Source organism: Ranitomeya variabilis, chromosome 2 (assembly GCF_051348905.1).
Source record: "Ranitomeya variabilis isolate aRanVar5 chromosome 2, aRanVar5.hap1, whole genome shotgun sequence".
NCBI classification, from domain to species: Eukaryota; Metazoa; Chordata; class Amphibia; order Anura; family Dendrobatidae; genus Ranitomeya; species Ranitomeya variabilis.
The window spans coordinates 417,461,015-417,477,974 of record NC_135233.1 but is presented as its reverse complement, the minus strand read 5'-3'; the positions used below and the strand labels follow the sequence as shown (position 1 = coordinate 417,477,974).

General features: G+C 48.3%; 1 protein-coding gene across 13 annotated transcripts in view; it reads right to left on the bottom strand.

Annotated features, from left to right (window-relative positions):
• The window catches only part of SOX6 (SRY-box transcription factor 6), a 739,261-nt gene that overhangs the window by 257,910 nt on the left and 464,391 nt on the right, over positions 1 to 16,960 (bottom strand). For all 13 annotated transcript variants that reach the window (XM_077286580.1, XM_077286586.1, XM_077286588.1 and 10 more), the window contains one exon: positions 3,802 to 3,974. In XM_077286580.1, the coding sequence (XP_077142695.1) occupies positions 3,802 to 3,974 (173 nt within the window). The remainder of the gene's footprint in view (positions 1 to 3,801; positions 3,975 to 16,960) is intronic.

Here is a 16,960-nt window from a genome sequence, read left to right as displayed (position 1 = left end):
ACGCCCCAGTACCGATATGACCTCCAGACATTACACCATATGTGACTGATATCAGACCCTCTTATAACACTCCAGTACTGATATAACCTCCAGACATTACACCATATGTGACTGGTATCAGCCCCTCTTATAACGCTCCAGTACTGATATAACCTCCAGACATTACACCATGTGTGACTGATATCATCCTCTCTTATAACACTCCAGTACTGATATAACCTCCAGACATTACACCATATGTGACTGATATCAGCCCCTCTTATAACGCTCCAGTACTGATATAACCTCCAGACATTACACCATATGTGACTGATATCAGCCCCTCTTATAGCGCCCCAGTACTGATATAACCCCCAGACATTACATCATATATGACTGATATCAACCCCTCTTATAACGCTCCAGTGCTGATATCATCTCCAGACATTACATCATATGTGATTGATATCAGCCCCTCTTATAACGCCCCAGTACCGATATGACCTCCAGACATTACACCATATGTGAATGATATCAGTCCCTCTTATAATGCCCCAGTACTAATATAACCTCCAGACATTACACCATATGTGACTGATATCAGCCCCTTTTATAACGCTCCAGTGCTGATATCACCTCCAGACATTACACCATATGTGACTGATATCAGCCCCTCTTATAACACTCCAGTACTGATATATCCTCCAGACATTACACCATATGTGACTGATATCAGCCCCTCTTATAATGCTCCAGTACTGATATAACCCCCAGACATTACACCATATGTGACTGATATCAGCCCCTCTTATAACGCTCCAGTGCTGATATCACCTCCAGACATTACATCATATGTGACTGATATCAGCCCCTCTTATAACGCCCCAGTACTGATATGACCTCCAGACATTACACCATATGTGACTGATAACAGCCCCTCTTATAACGCCCCAGTACTGGTATCCGCCCTCTTATAACGCCCCAGTAATGATATCAGCCCCAGACATTACACCATATGTGACTGACATCAGACCCTCTTATAACGCTCCAGTACTGATATAACCTCCAGACATTACATCATATGTGACTGATATCAGCCCCTCTTATAACGCTCCAGTACTGATATAACCCCCAGGCATTACATCATATGTGACTGATATCAGCCCCTCTTATAACACTCCAGTACTGATATCAGCCCCTCTTATAACGCTCCAGTACTGATATAACCTCCAGACATTACACCATATGTGACTGATATCAGACCCTCTTATAACACTCCAGTACTGATATAACCTCCAGACATTACACCATATGTGACTGGTATCAGCCCCTCTTATAACGCTCCAGTACTGATATAACCTCCAGACATTACACCATATGTGACTGATATCAGCCCCTCTTATAACACTCCAGTACTGATATAACCTCCAGACATTACACCATATGTGATTGATATCATCCCCTCTTGTAACGCCCCAGTACCGATATGACCTCCAGACATTACACCATATGTGACTGATATCAGACCCTCTTATAACACTCCAGTACTGATATAACCTCCAGACATTACACCATATGTGACTGGTATCAGCCCCTCTTATAACGCTCCAGTACTGATATAACCTCCAGACATTACACCATGTGTGACTGATATCATCCTCTCTTATAACACTCCAGTACTGATATAACCTCCAGACATTACACCATATGTGACTGATATCAGCCCCTCTTATAACGCTCCAGTACTGATATAACCCCCAGACATTACACCATATGTGACTGATATCAGCCCCTCTTATAACGCTCCAGTACTGATATAACCCCCAGACATTACACCATATGTGACTGATATCAGCCCCTCTTATAACGCTCCAGTACTGATATAACCCCCAGACATTACACCATATGTGACTGATATCAGCCCCTCTTATAACGCTCCAGTACTGATATAACCTCCAGACATTACACCATATGTGACTGATATCAGCCCCTCTTATAACGCTCCAGTACTGATATAACCTCCAGACATTACACCATATGTGACTGATATCAGCCCCTCTTATAGCGCCCCAGTACTGATATAACCCCCAGACATTACACCATATGTGACTGATATCAGCCCCTCTTATAACGCTCCAGAACTGATATAACCTCCAGACATTACACCATATGTGACTGATATCAGCCCCTCTTATAACGCTCCAGAACTGATATAACCCCCAGACATTACACCATATGTGACTGATATCAGCCCCTCTTATAACGCTCCAGAACTGATATAACCTCCAGACATTACATCATATATGACTGATATCAACCCCTCTTATAACGCTGCAGTGCTGATATAACCCCCAGACATTACACCATTTGTGACTGATATCAGCCCCTCTTATAACGCTCCAGGACTGATATAACCCCCAGACATTACACCATATGTGACTGATATCAGCCCCTCTTATAACGCTCCAGTACTGATATAACCCCCAGACATTACACCATATGTGACTGATATCAGCCCCTCTTATAACGCTCCAGTACTGATATAACCCCCAGACATTACATCATATGTGATTGATATCAGCCCCTCTTATAACGCCCCAGTACCGATATGACCTCCAGACATTACACCATATGTGAATGATATCAGTCCCTCTTATAATGCCCCAGTACTAATATAACCTCCAGACATTACATCATATATGACTGATATCAACCCCTCTTATAACGCTCCAGTGCTGATATCATCTCCAGACATTACATCATATGTGACTGATATCAGCCCCTCTTATAACACTCCAGTACTGATATATCCTCCAGACATTACACCATATGTGACTGATATCAGCCCCTCTTATAATGCCCCAGTACTGATATCAACCTCTTATAATGCCCCAGTATTGATATCAGCCTCTTATAACACCCCAGTACTGATATCAGTCCCCCTTAAAACGCCCCAGTGCTGATATCAGCCTCTCATAACGCCCCAGTACTGATATCAGTCCCCCTTATATTGCTCCAGTGCTGATATCAGCCCTCTTATAACGCCCCAGCACCGCTGTATATGGCATGTGCGCTCCTCCTTTCCGCGGTGGTCCCGGCTCCATGCTCGCTTCATTGAGCAGAACAACCTATTTCTAATTGTCATTTAATTTTCATTTTGAAATATAATTACTAAGTGTTCGCTGTCAGATATCACTCGTCTGCAAATGTGTCAAGATTAATTTGTGCTGCTTATTCACAAGTGTCAATCGCTAATTCCTGGATGGTCTGTGGATCCCGGGCCACATCCTCCACCAGTCCCATCATTTGGGGACCGGCCACCTACTGCAGCCCCATAAACGCGCCATCTCATTACAGGCAGCCGAGCGTGCCCTGCGCAAAAACACTTTTTAAATTAAAAGATAATTCTGGTAATAATGTCAGATTCTTATGCACATTAATTTGAGGTCTGTCTGATCTAATGCTCGGGGGTCCGTTGTTTGCAGGCATTGTTGTTGGAGATGACGGTTCTGCGGGACGCGAGGAGCAGGAATAAAATATTGTCGATATATTTGGTTTCCCATAAGACATTGTGTAACGTTTACAGAGAGATGAAAAGAAAGTGAAAAAACAAGCAGAAATAATGGAAAGATTGACAGGAGGCTGCGGTGGTGGCCTCATCTGGGATTAACCCATTGTGCCTTGTCTGGAGAGGAATCACACAGGCAGATGTGCCCCCTATGTGACGCCCCCTGTTGGTCAGATTGGTGGTGCTCAGGGCTGGGGCTCTGGGGTTGGGGACAGTTTGGATTACTGGGCACATCTCACATTGGGGTCACTCACTTGTTCTTGCTGTTGTCGCGCCAGGTCCATTTGCTGTCGCTGCTTTTCTATTTGGGAAGCAGCCAGTTTCTTTTGCTCATCGTGTGCTGCCAGAAGCTGCTCTCGGAGGCTGATCAGCTGCGTTATCATGGTAGAAAGTTGCCGTTCTTTTTCCGCTAGACTCTCTGGCGTTCCTGCACGGAAGGCAAAATCCAGAAAAGCTTCGGAAATGACAGGTATTAAAAAGACAAGAAAGAAATGATGGAAGACAGAACTCGTAACAACAATTGCCATCAATAACCGTAAAATCTGCATCATTTAACTGGGGAGCAAAGATGTCACTGTTGTATAATATAACTGAGATTTGGGGAGTGGTGATGTCACTGCTGTATAATATAACTGAGATCTGGGGAGCGGTGATGTCACTGCTGTATAATATAACTGAGATCTGGGGAGCGGTGATGTCACTGCTGTATAATATAACTGAGATCTAAAGAGAGGTAATGTCACCGCTGTATAATATAACTGATATCTGGGGAGCGGTGATGTCACCGCTGTATAATATAACTGAGATCTGGGGAGCGGTGATGTCACTGCTGTATAATATTACTGATATCTGGGGAGCGGTCATGTCACTGCTGTATAATATAACTGAGATCTGGAGAGCCGTGATGTCACTGCTGTATAATATAACTGAGATCTGGGGAGCGGTGATGTCACTGCTGTATAATATAACTGAGATCTGGGGAGCGGTGATGTCACTGCTGTATAATATAACTGAGATCTAAAGAGAGGTAATGTCACCGCTGTATAATATAACTGATATCTGGGGAGCGGTGATGTCACCGCTGTATAATATAACTGATATCTGGGGAGCAGTGATGTCACTGCTGTATAATATTACTGAGATCTGGGGAGCGGTGATGTCACTGCTGTATAATATAACAGATCTGGGGAGCGGTGATGTCACTGCTGTATAATATAACTGAGATCTGAGGAGCGGTGATGTCACTAATATAACTGAGATCTGGGGAGCGGTGATGTCACCGCTGTATAATATAACTGATATCTGGGGAGCGCTGATGTCACTGCTGTATAATATAACTGATATCTGGGGAGCGGTGATGTCACTGCTGTATAATATAACTGAGATCTGGGGAGCAGTGATGTCACTGCTGTATAATATAACTGAGATCTAAAGAGAGGTGATGTCACCGCTGTATAATATAACTGATATCTGGGGAGCGGTCATGTCACTGCTGTATAATATAACTGATATCTGGGGAGCGGTGATGTCACCGCTGTATAATATAACTGAGATCTGGAGAGCGGTGATGTCACTGCTGTATAATATAACTGAGATCTGGGGAGCGGGGATGTCACTACTGTATAATATAACTGAGATCTGGAGAGTGGTGATGTCACCGCTGTATAATATAACTGAGATCTGGGGAGCGGTAATGTCACTGCTGTATAATATAACTGAGATCTGGGGAGCGGGGATGTCACTGCTGTATAATATAACTGAGATCTGGGGAGCGGTGATGTCACAGCTGTATAATATAACTGATATCTGGGGAGCGGTCATGTCACCGCTGTATAATATAACTGATATCTGGTGAGCGGTGATGTCACCGCTGTATAATATAACTGATATCTGGGGAGCGGTCATGTCACTGCTGTATAATGTAACAGAGATCTGGGGAGCGGTGATGTCACCGCTGTATAATATAACTGAGATCTGGGGAGCGGTGATGTCACCGCTGTATAATATAACTGATATCTGGGGAGCGGTCATGTCACTGCTGTATAATGTAACTGAGATCTGGGGAGCGGTCATGTCACTGCTGTATAAATATAACTGAGATCTGGGGAGCGGTCATGTCACTGCTGTATAAATATAACTGATATCTGGGGAGCGGTGATGTCACTGCTGTATAATGTAACTGAGATCTGGTGAGCAGTCATGTCACTGCTGTATAATATAACTGATATCTGGAGAGCGGTGATGTCTCTGCTGTATGATATAACTGAGATCTGGGGAGCGGTCATGTCACTGCTGTATAATATAACTGATATCTGGAGAGCGGTGATGTCACTGCTGTATAATATAACTGATATCTGGGGAGCGGTGATGTCACTGCTATATAATATAACTGATATCTGGGGAGCGGTGATGTCACTGCTGTATAATATAACTGATATCTGGGGAGCGGTGATGTCACTGCTGTATAATATAACTGATATCTGGGGAGCGGTGATGTCACTGCAGTATAATATAACAGATCGGGGGAGCGGTGATGTCACTGCTTTATAATATAACTGAGATCTGGGCAGCGGTCATGTCACTGCTGTATAATATAACTGATATCTGGGGAGCGGTCATGTCATTGCTGTATAATATAACTGAGATCTGGGGAGCGCTGATGTCACTGCTGTATAATATAACTGATATCTGGGGAGCGGTGCTGTCACTGCTGTATAATATAACTGATATCTGGGGAGCGGTGATGTCACTGCTGTATAATATAACTGATATCTGGGGAGCGGTGATGTCACTGCAGTATAATATAACAGATCGGGGGAGCGGTGATGTCACTGCTTTATAATATAACTGAGATCTGGGCAGCGGTCATGTCACTGCTGTATAATATAACTGATATCTGGGGAGCGGTCATGTCATTGCTGTATGATATAACTGAGATCTGGGGAGCGGTCATGTCACTGCTGTATAACTGATATGTGGAGAGCAGTGATGTCCCCTTGTGTATTATAAGGAGGGTTAATAATATCATTATAGCACATGCTTGTGGTATGGAGCATTCCCCTATTCGCGTGACACAGACGGGACATTTTTAGGTTTACTCCTACAATTCTCATGTATTTCGTAGTTCATTATTCTGAGATGTAGGTGAAATCCTGTCGCTGGCAACCGCTCTCGGAGACCTCGGGTGCACCATTCTCTCAGACATCACATAGCCTCAGATGTCCACACTTCACACGACAGGGTCGTCATTTATCCTTTACTGAGAAGTTTTTTTTTGTTTATTTTTTATAATTTCAAATGTCACACAAAAAAAAATCTGGGGCTAAAAGGAAAAATGGAGGAGACAAGTGAAGGACGAAACAATGAGCGGAGGTCCGCGATATGAAAGATCCCTCTGTGATGTCCGCAGATTCAACGTCGCTCTCAAATCCAAATGGAAGTCTCGACCCTTTCTTCTCCAAAGGCCCCAAATGCATCATAAGATAAAGGCTTCAGTGGAAAACAAACACAAAGCGCCATTCTGTCCGCACCACAGCTGAGGCGATATGATGAACTCCTCACTGACTTTCTAACACCAGAAATCTGTTCTGTCTTTGTCCTGGCATCAGACTGCCATTGGCTGAGCCTCATTTGCCGCTCTGCTCCCTTCCCTGCTGACAACTTTATAAATGCTTCAATTGTGTCCTATGCTAAGTGTGTGAAGTACAGAGGCCCCAAGGAGCCACACCGATGCCCACTCCTGATGAGCGCCGCCATCACCGCAGTCTGGACACATTATAGTCAGGGCTGTGGAGTCAGTATAAAATGGAGCAACTCCTAACATCTATAACACATTGGGTGCAGTAGTACAGTGCAGGATGTCCTGGAAATGTTTTTATCAGAATTTGGTAAAGTTGTGAAATGTCCGGCTTTTAGTGGAGATGAATTTGTGCTGCACTTTATGCACATGCTCAGCTCAGTAGTGACCGAGGCTGTGGAGTCAGGAGTTGTGAAATGTCCTATAAATGTCTGTTCTGTTCCTGATCTCAGGAGCTCGGCTGTTAGTGGAGATGAATCTGTGCTGCACTTTATGCACATGCTCAGTAGTGACCGGGGATGTGGAGTCAGGAGTTCTGAAATGTCCTATAAATGTCTGTTCTGTTCCTTATCTCAGGAGCTCGGCTGTTAGTGGAGATAAATCTGTGCTGCACTTTATGCAAATCGTACCGTGTGGGGGAATGTATTGTGAGGAAATCATACTGTGTGTGGGGAGAATGTACTGTGAAGACATAATACTGTGTGGAATGTACTGTGGGGACATCATACTGTGTGTGTGGAAGACTCTGCGGACATCATACTGAGTGTGTGGGGAATGTACTGTGGGGACATCATACTGTGTGGGGGAATGTACTGTGGAGACATCATACTGTGTGTGGGGGGAATGTACTGTGGAGACATCATACTGTGTGTGGGGGGAATGTACTGTGGGGACATCATACTGTGTGTGGGGGAATGTATTGTGGGGACATCATACTGTGTGTGGTGGAATGTACTGTGGGGACATCATACTGTGTGTGGGGGAATGTATTGTGAGGACATAATACCGTGTAGGGTTAATCTACTGTGATGACATAATTCTGTGTGTGGGAGAATGTACTGTGGGGGAATCATACCGTGTGGGGGAATGTATTGTAAGGACATCATACTGTGTGGGGGGATGAACAGTGGGAGCATCATACCATGTGAGGGGAATGTATTGTAAGGACATCATACTGTGTGGGGGGGATGTACAGTGGGGGCATCACACCGTTTAGGGGGAATGTACTGTTAAGACATCATACTGTGTGTAGGGTGACTGTACTGTGAAAACAATACTGTGTACAGGGGAATGTATTGTAAGGATGTCATACTGTGTGGGGGGAATGTACAGTGAGGACATCGTACTGTGTGCTGGGGGAGGAATGTACAGTGGGGACATTGTACAGTGGGGGCATCATACCGTGTGGGGTGATGTAGAGTGGGGTCATACCGTGTAGAGGGAATGTATTGTGAGGACATCACACTGAGTGTGGGGGAATGTACAGTGGGAGCATCATACCGTGTGGGGGTAATTTACTGTGAGGACATCATACTGTGCGGTGGGAATATATTGGGGGGGCATCTTACTGTGAGGACATTATAGTGCGTGGGGGAATGTACTGTGGAGACATCACACTGTGTGTGTAGTTCTTCCGGCCGCTACTAAAAAGCTGAAGATGAATTTCACCTTTCAGCAGATAACAACCCTAAAGGTACCTTCACACTAAACGATATCGCTAGCGATCCGTGACGTTGCAGCGTCCTTGTGTTTGACAGGCAGCAGCGATCAGGATCCTGCTGTGATATCGCTGGTCGTTGAACAAAGTTCAGAACTTTTTTTGGTCGTCAGACCGGCGTGTATCGTCGTGTTTGACACCAAAAGCAACGATACCAGCGATGTTTTACTCTGGTAACCAGGGTAAACATCGGGTTACTAAGCACAGGGCCGCGCTTAGTAACCCGATGTTTACCCTGGTTACCAGTGTAAAATGTAAAAAAACAAACAGTACATACTCACCTTCGCGTCCCCCGGCGTCCGCTTCCCACACTGACTGAGCGCCGTAAAGTGAAAGTGAAAGTACAGCACAGCGGTGACGTCACCGCTCTGCTGTTAGGGCCGGCGCTCAGTCAGTGCAGGAAGCGGACGCCGGGGGATGCGAATGTAAGTATGTACTGTTTGTTTTTTTTACATTTTACGCTGGTAACCAGGGTAAACATCGGGTTACTAAGCGCGGCCCTGCGCTTAGTAACCCGATGTTTACCCTGGTTACCTGGGGACCTCGGCATCGTTGGTCGCTGGAGAGCGGTCTGCGTGACAGCTCTCCAGCGATCAAACAGCGACACTGCAGCGATCGGCATCGTTGTCGCTATCGCTGCAGCGTCGCTTAATGTGAAGGTACCTTAAGCGACCTCCAAATCAACAAGAGAATGGCTTCACCAGATAAAGATAAAGTTCTGGGACAGTCTGTGGTGACCTGAAGAAAGCGCTGTACACGGGAGATGCCCCCGCTATCTGTGGTGACCTGAAGAGGGCGCTGTACATGGGAGATGCCCCCGCAATCTGTGGTGACCTGAAGAGGGCGCTGTACACAGGAGATACCCCCGCAATCTGTGGTGACCTGAAGAGGACGCTGAACACAGGAGATGCCCCCGCAATCTGTGGTGACCTGAAGAGGGCGCTGTACACAGGAGATACCCCGGCAATCTGTGGTGACCTGAAGAGGACGCTACACAGATGTCCCCGTAATCTGTGGTGACCTGAAGAGGACGCTGTACACAGGAGATGGCCCCGCTATCTGTGGTGACCTGAAAAGGGCGCTGTACAGAGGAGATGCCCCCGCTATCTGTGGTGACCTGAAGAGGATGCTGTACACAGGAGATGCCCCCGCAATCTGTGGTGACCTGAAGAGGGCGCTGTACACAGGAAATGTCCCCGCAATCTGTGGTGACCTAAAGAGGGCGCTGTACACAGGAGATGCCCCACAATCTGTGGTGACCTGAAGAGGACGCTGTACACAGGAGATGCCCCACAATCTGAAGTGACCTGAAGAGGGCGCTGTACACAGGAGATGTCCCTGCAATCTGTGGTGACCTGAAGAGGACGCTGTACACAGGAGATGTCCCGCAATCTGTGGTGACCTGAAGAGGTCGCTGTACACAGGAGATGTCCCCGCTATCTGTAGTGACCTGAAGAGGGCGCTGTACACAGGAGATGTCCCCGCTATCTGCAGTGACCTGAAGAGGGTGCTGCACACAGGAGATGTCCCAACAATCTGTGGTGACCTGAAGAGGGCGCCGTACACGGGAGATGCCCCCGCAATCTGTGGTGACCTGAAGAGGGCGCCGTACACGGGAGATGTCCCCGTAATCTGTGGTGACCTGTAGAGGGCACTGCACACGGGAGATGCCCCCGCAATCTGTGGTGACCTGAAGAGGGCGCTGTACACAGGAGATGCCCACGCATTCTGTGGTGACCTGAAGAGGGCGCTGTACACAGGAGATGTCCCCGCAATCTGTGGTGACCTGAAGAGGACGCTGTACACAGGAGATGTCCCCGCAATCTGTGGTGACCTGAAGAGGACGCTGTACACAGGAGATGCCCCCGCAATCTGTGGTGACCAGAAGAGGAAGCTGTACACAGGAGATGACCCCGCAATCTGTGGTGACCTGAAGAGGAAGCTGTACACAGGAGATGTCCCCGCAATCTGTGGTGACCTGAAGAGGGCGCCGTACACAGGAGATGTCCCCGCAATCTGTGGTGACCTGAAGAGGACGCCGTACACAGGAGATATCCCCGCACTCTGTGGTGACCAGAAGAGGAAGCCGTACACAGGAGATGACCCCGCAATCTGTGGTCACCTGAAGAGGAAGCTGTACACAGGAGATGACCCCGCGATCTGTGGTGACCTGAAGAGGAAGCTGTACACAGGAGATGTCCCCGCAATCTGTGGTGACCTGAAGAGGGCGCCATACACAGGAGATGTCCCGCAATCTGTGGTGACCTGAAGGGGACGCGGTACACAGGAGATGACCCTGCAATCTGTGGTGACCTGAAGAGGGCGCTGTACACAGGAGATGTCCCCGCAATCTGTGGTGACCTGAAGAGGACGCTGTACACAGGAGATGTTTCCGTAATCTGTGGTGAGCTGAAGAGGGCGCTGTACACAGGAGATGTCCCCGCTATCTGTAGTGACCTGAAGAGGGCGCTGTACACAGATGCCCCCGCAACCTGTGGTGACCTGAAGTTGGCGCCGTACACAGGAGATGTCCCGGCAATCTGTGGTGCCCTGAAGAGGACGCTGTACACAGGATATGCCCCCGCAATCTGTGGTGACCTGAAGAGGGCGCTGTACACAGGAGATGTCCCCGCAATCTGTGGTGACCTGAAGAGGGCGCCGTACACAGGAGGTGCCCCCGCAATCTGTGGTGACCTGAAGAGGGCGCCGTACACGGGAGATGTCCCGGCAATCTGTGGTGACCTGAAGAGGGTGCCATACACAGGAGATGTCCCCGCAATCTGTGGTGACCTGAAGAGGGTGCCGTACACAGGAGATGTCTCCGCAATTGTCCCCACAATCTGTGGTGAGCTGAAGAGGGCGCTGTACACAGGAGATGTCCCCGCAATCTGTGGTGACCTGAAGAGGGTGCTGTACACAGGAGATGTCCCCGCAATCTGTGGTGAAGTGAAGATGGCGCTGTACACAGGAGATGCCCCCGCAATCTGTGGTGACCTGAAGAGGACGCTCTACACAGGAAATGTCCCTGCAATCTGTGGTGACCTGAAGAGGGCGCTGTACACAGGAGATGTCTCCGTAATCTGTGGTGACCTGAAGAGGGCGCTGTACACAGGAGAGGCCCCGCAATCTGTGGTGACCTGAGGAGGGCGCTGTACACATGAGATGCCCCCACAATCTGACAGGTGTGGAGCTGTTGCAAGGATGAGCCGGCACAGATCACCTATTCTAGATGTGCTGCGCTCATGGACCCAGAAAGACTCAACGCTGCCCGAAATTCACAGGGGACTGCTCGTAAGTATCAGTGTAAGGGTGTGCAGATTTATGCAATCACATTATTTAACTTCTTTATTTGTATGTTTCTTTTTAAAAAGATTTCATTTTGTTTCTCAATGGATTTATACAGATTATGGCGACACAAAAGTTCTGAAATGATTCTTCTTGGTGTGATTGTTACATAACAAAAACCTGGTATTAGACCGGGGTGTGTAGACTTTCTCTTCACTGTATGTAACACATGGGGTGGGGTCTACTACATATTGTGTCTTACTTATTAAAGCGAACTCCAGGCGGGCTGGGTATAAATAATCCAAAAATCCACATCAGATTTACAAGAAATATTTTCTGATAATCATGTCCTGAGGGGCTTACAATAAATGTCATCGATTTTCAGGGGGACACACCGGCCCCACGACATCTATGTAAGGAGCAGGGGTGGCACACGGGTGACGCGCCAAACTCCACCGCCGGGGAGGTCATCCCATTTTCATGGAGCGCTCCGCCGTCTGTGGGGTCTGAGGAAGGTGAGTGACAACCAGTAAAGACGCCATTGTGCCTCCTCCCACACCATGTGGATGACTTGTCTGCCCAGCACTATGATGGCACCAAGCCGGCCCAGGACTGCAGATCTGCACTGCCACCAAGCTACATGGAAGGAAACTTTCTTTTCAATAAAAGTAATGAGAAAAAACTTAACAGTAAGAAAATTTTGTTGATGAAGAGCCCAAGTTGCGAGTGTAGCAGGAAGCTGATAACAGAATGCAGTGCTGTAGTACAGGCCTGCGGGGGGCGCTGGGGAACTGCCCCTATAGGCCGCATGGTAATGGTGAGAGCGTCCCATGTTTGCGGCTTTTCCCCCATAGTTGGCAATCCTTGGCTTTCCTTTCCTAGGGGGGGATGTTTCTGCTGAGGAGATAATGAGTGAAAGCCACGTAAAAGACGGCCACATCTCCGGCCCATACCGAGACCGCACCATTCTGTGATAATGACCCAGCGGGCGACATCACAATATCATCAATAATAAACACGGCATTAGCACAATGGACGGTAATGTTCCCAGCGCCATTTTGCAGACACTTAGACATCATAATCGGGCATTAAGGAATAAATGTCCATGAATATGACTTGCAGGGGGTTAACTACAACTTGCAGGTTTTACAATGATGAAATCGGCTTATTATACATGCATATGGCCAATTATGGGGATATAATTGTGGAAATGGCAAACAGATTGCCGAGCAAGTGATTGTGAGACGAGGCTGCCCTGATGGAAGCTGTGGACGGCGTCGCGTTATGAGCTGCTTAGTGTCCTTCATCTGCCATAAATCCTGCTGAGGACAGGAAGAGTGCGCTGGTTACACTGAGTGTCGGGTCACAAGAGACTGCTGACGCCAAAGAAAAGAGTGCGCCGAGCAGCAAACCCACAGAACTCTAGGTATCAACTAACAGGAGTTAGTGGACAAATCTGAACTCATTATCTTTCCTCCATCACGCAGATCTTCCATACCTGATCTATCTATCACAATAAATGAAATCACACTTTCCCCTGTCCTGGAAATCCGCTGCCTCGGAGTAACCCTGGACTCTGCCCTGTCCTTCAAACCACACATCTAAGCTCTCACCACATCATGTCGCCCCCAGCTCTATCTCCAGAATCCTTCCTTTCCTAATCCCGCAATCTACCAAAATGCTTGTGAATGCCCTCATCATCTCCCGCTTTGACTACTGTAACATCCTCCTCTGTGGCCTACCTGCTAACACTCCCGCACCCCTCCAGTCCAACTCTGCTGCCCGACTAATTCATCTCTCTCCTCGCTACTCCTCCACTTCCCCCCTCTGAAAATCTCTTCACTGGCCCCCATTCCCTCAGTGTATCCAGTTTAAACTACTAACACTGACCTACTGTACAAAGCCATCCATAACCTGTCTCCTCCATATATTTCCAAACTAATCTCCCGATATCTTCCCTCACGTAATCTCCGGTCCTCCCAAGACCTCCTTCTCTCCTCCACACTTATCCGCTCCTCACCCAACTGCCTCCAAGACTTCTCCCGAATATCCCCCATCCTCTGGAATTTTTTGACCCAACACATCCGACTATCAACCACATTTGGATCCTTCAGACGGAACCTGAAAACCCATCTCTTCAAAGAAGCATACAGCTTGTAATGAGCACACGGCCACCTCAACACCATCGGAGCTACTGCAGCCCCCGACCTACTGTCTCCTTCCCCACCATCCTGTAGAATGTAAGCCCACAAGGGCAGGGTCCTCTTCCCACTGTATCAGTCTGTCATTGTTAGTTTTCCGTACGAGATATTTGTATTTGATGTAACCCCTTCTCATGTACACACCATGGAATTAATGGTGCTATACAAATAATAATAATAATAATAATAATAATAATAATAATAATAATAATAAAAATAATAATAAAACAGGAGTAAAGTGTCCGTCTGATGACAAAGGAGAACATCATGTAATGAAACACAGCGCCCGTCTTATAATGTGTACAAACATGTACGGTACAATGCCTGAAATAACAAGGCAGCTACTCCAGGGTAAACGTTCAGCACTCAGACTATGGGGGAGCACTCCGACTATGGTGGAGCACTCAGCACTCTGAGACTATGGTGGAGCACTCCGAGACTATGGTGGAGCACTCCGAGACTATGGTGGAGCACTCCGACTATGGTGGAGCACTCAGCACTCAGACTATGGTGGAGCACTCAGAGACTATGGTGGAGCACTCAGAGACTATGGGGGAGCACTCAGACTATGGGGGAGCACTCAGACTATGGTGGAGCACTCAGACTATGGGGGAGCACTCAGAGACTATGGTGGAGCACTCAGAGACTATGGTGGAGCACTCAGAGACTATGGTGGAGCACTCAGAGACTATGGGGGAGCACTCAGACTATGGGGGAGCACTCAGACTATGGGGGAGCACTCAGACTATGGGGGAGAACTCCAAGACTATGGGGGAGCACTCAGACTATGGGGGAGCACTCCAAGACTATGGTGGAGCACTCAGCACTCAGACTATGGTGGAGCACTCAGAGACTATGGTGGAGCACTCAGAGACTATGGTGGAGCACTCAGAGACTATGGTGGAGCACTCAGAGACTATGGGGGAGCACTCAGAGACTATGGGGGAGCACTCAGAGACTATGGGGGAGCACTCAGACTATGGGGGAGCACTCAGACTATGGTGGAGCACTCAGAGACTATGGTGGAGCACTCAGAGACTATGGGGGAGCACTCAGACTATGGGGGAGCACTCAGACTATGGGGGAGCACTCAGACTATGGGGGAGCACTCCAAGACTATGGGGGAGCACTCCAAGACTATGGGGGAGAACTCAGACTATGGGGGAGCACTCAGACTATGGGGGAGCACTCAGACTATGGGGGAGCACTCCAAGACTATGGTGGAGCACTCCGACTATGGTGGAGCACTCAGCACTCAGACTATGGTGGAGCACTCAGACTATGGTGGAGCACTCAGACTATGGTGGAGCACTCAGAGACTATGGTGGAGCACTCAGAGACTATGGTGGAGCACTCAGAGACTATGGGGGAGCACTCAGAGACTATGGGGGAGCACTCAGAGACTATGGGGGAGCACTCAGACTATGGGGGAGCACTCAGACTATGGGGGAGCACTCAGACTATGGGGGAGCACTCAGACTATGGGGGAGAACTCCAAGACTATGGGGGAGCACTCAGACTATGGGGGAGCACTCCAAGACTATGGTGGAGCACTCAGCACTCAGACTATGGTGGAGCACTCAGAGACTATGGTGGAGCACTCAGAGACTATGGTGGAGCACTCAGAGACTATGGTGGAGCACTCAGAGACTATGGGGGAGCACTCAGAGACTATGGGGGAGCACTCAGAGACTATGGGGGAGCACTCAGACTATGGGGGAGAACTCCAAGACTATGGGGGAGCACTCCAAGACTATGGGGGAGCACTCAGACTATGGGGGAGCACTCAGACTATGGGGGAGCACTCAGACTATGGGGGAGCACTCCAAGACTATGGTGGAGCACTCCGACTATGGTGGAGCACTCAGCACTCAGACTATGGTGGAGCACTCAGACTATGGTGGAGCACTCAGACTATGGTGGAGCACTCAGACTATGGTGGAGCACTCAGACTATGGTGGAGCACTCAGACTATGGTGGAGCACTCAGACTATGGTGGAGCACTCAGAGACTATGGTGGAGCACTCAGAGACTATGGTGGAGCACTCAGAGACTATGGTGGAGCACTCAGAGACTATGGGGGAGCACTCAGACTATGGGGGAGCACTCAGACTATGGGGGAGCACTCAGACTATGGGGGAGCACTCAGACTATGGGGGAGAACTCCAAGACTATGGGGGAGCACTCAGACTATGGGGGAGCACTCCAAGACTATGGTGGAGCACTCAGCACTCAGACTATGGTGGAGCACTCAGAGACTATGGTGGAGCACTCAGAGACTATGGTGGAGCACTCAGAGACTATGTGGGAGCACTCAGAGACTATGGGGGAGCACTCAGACTATGGGGGAGAACTCCAAGACTATGGGGGAGCACTCCAAGACTATGGGGGAGCACTCCAAGACTATGGGGGAGCACTCCAAGACTATGGGGGAGCACTCCAAGACTATGGGGGAGCACTCCAAGACTATGGGGGAGCACTCCAAGACTATGGAGGAGCACTCCAAGACTATGGAGGAGCACTCCAAGACTATGGAGGAGCACTCAGACTATGGAGGAGCACTCAGACTATGGAGGAGCACTCAGACTATGGAGGAGCATTCCGAGACTATGGGGAAGCACTCCAAGACTATG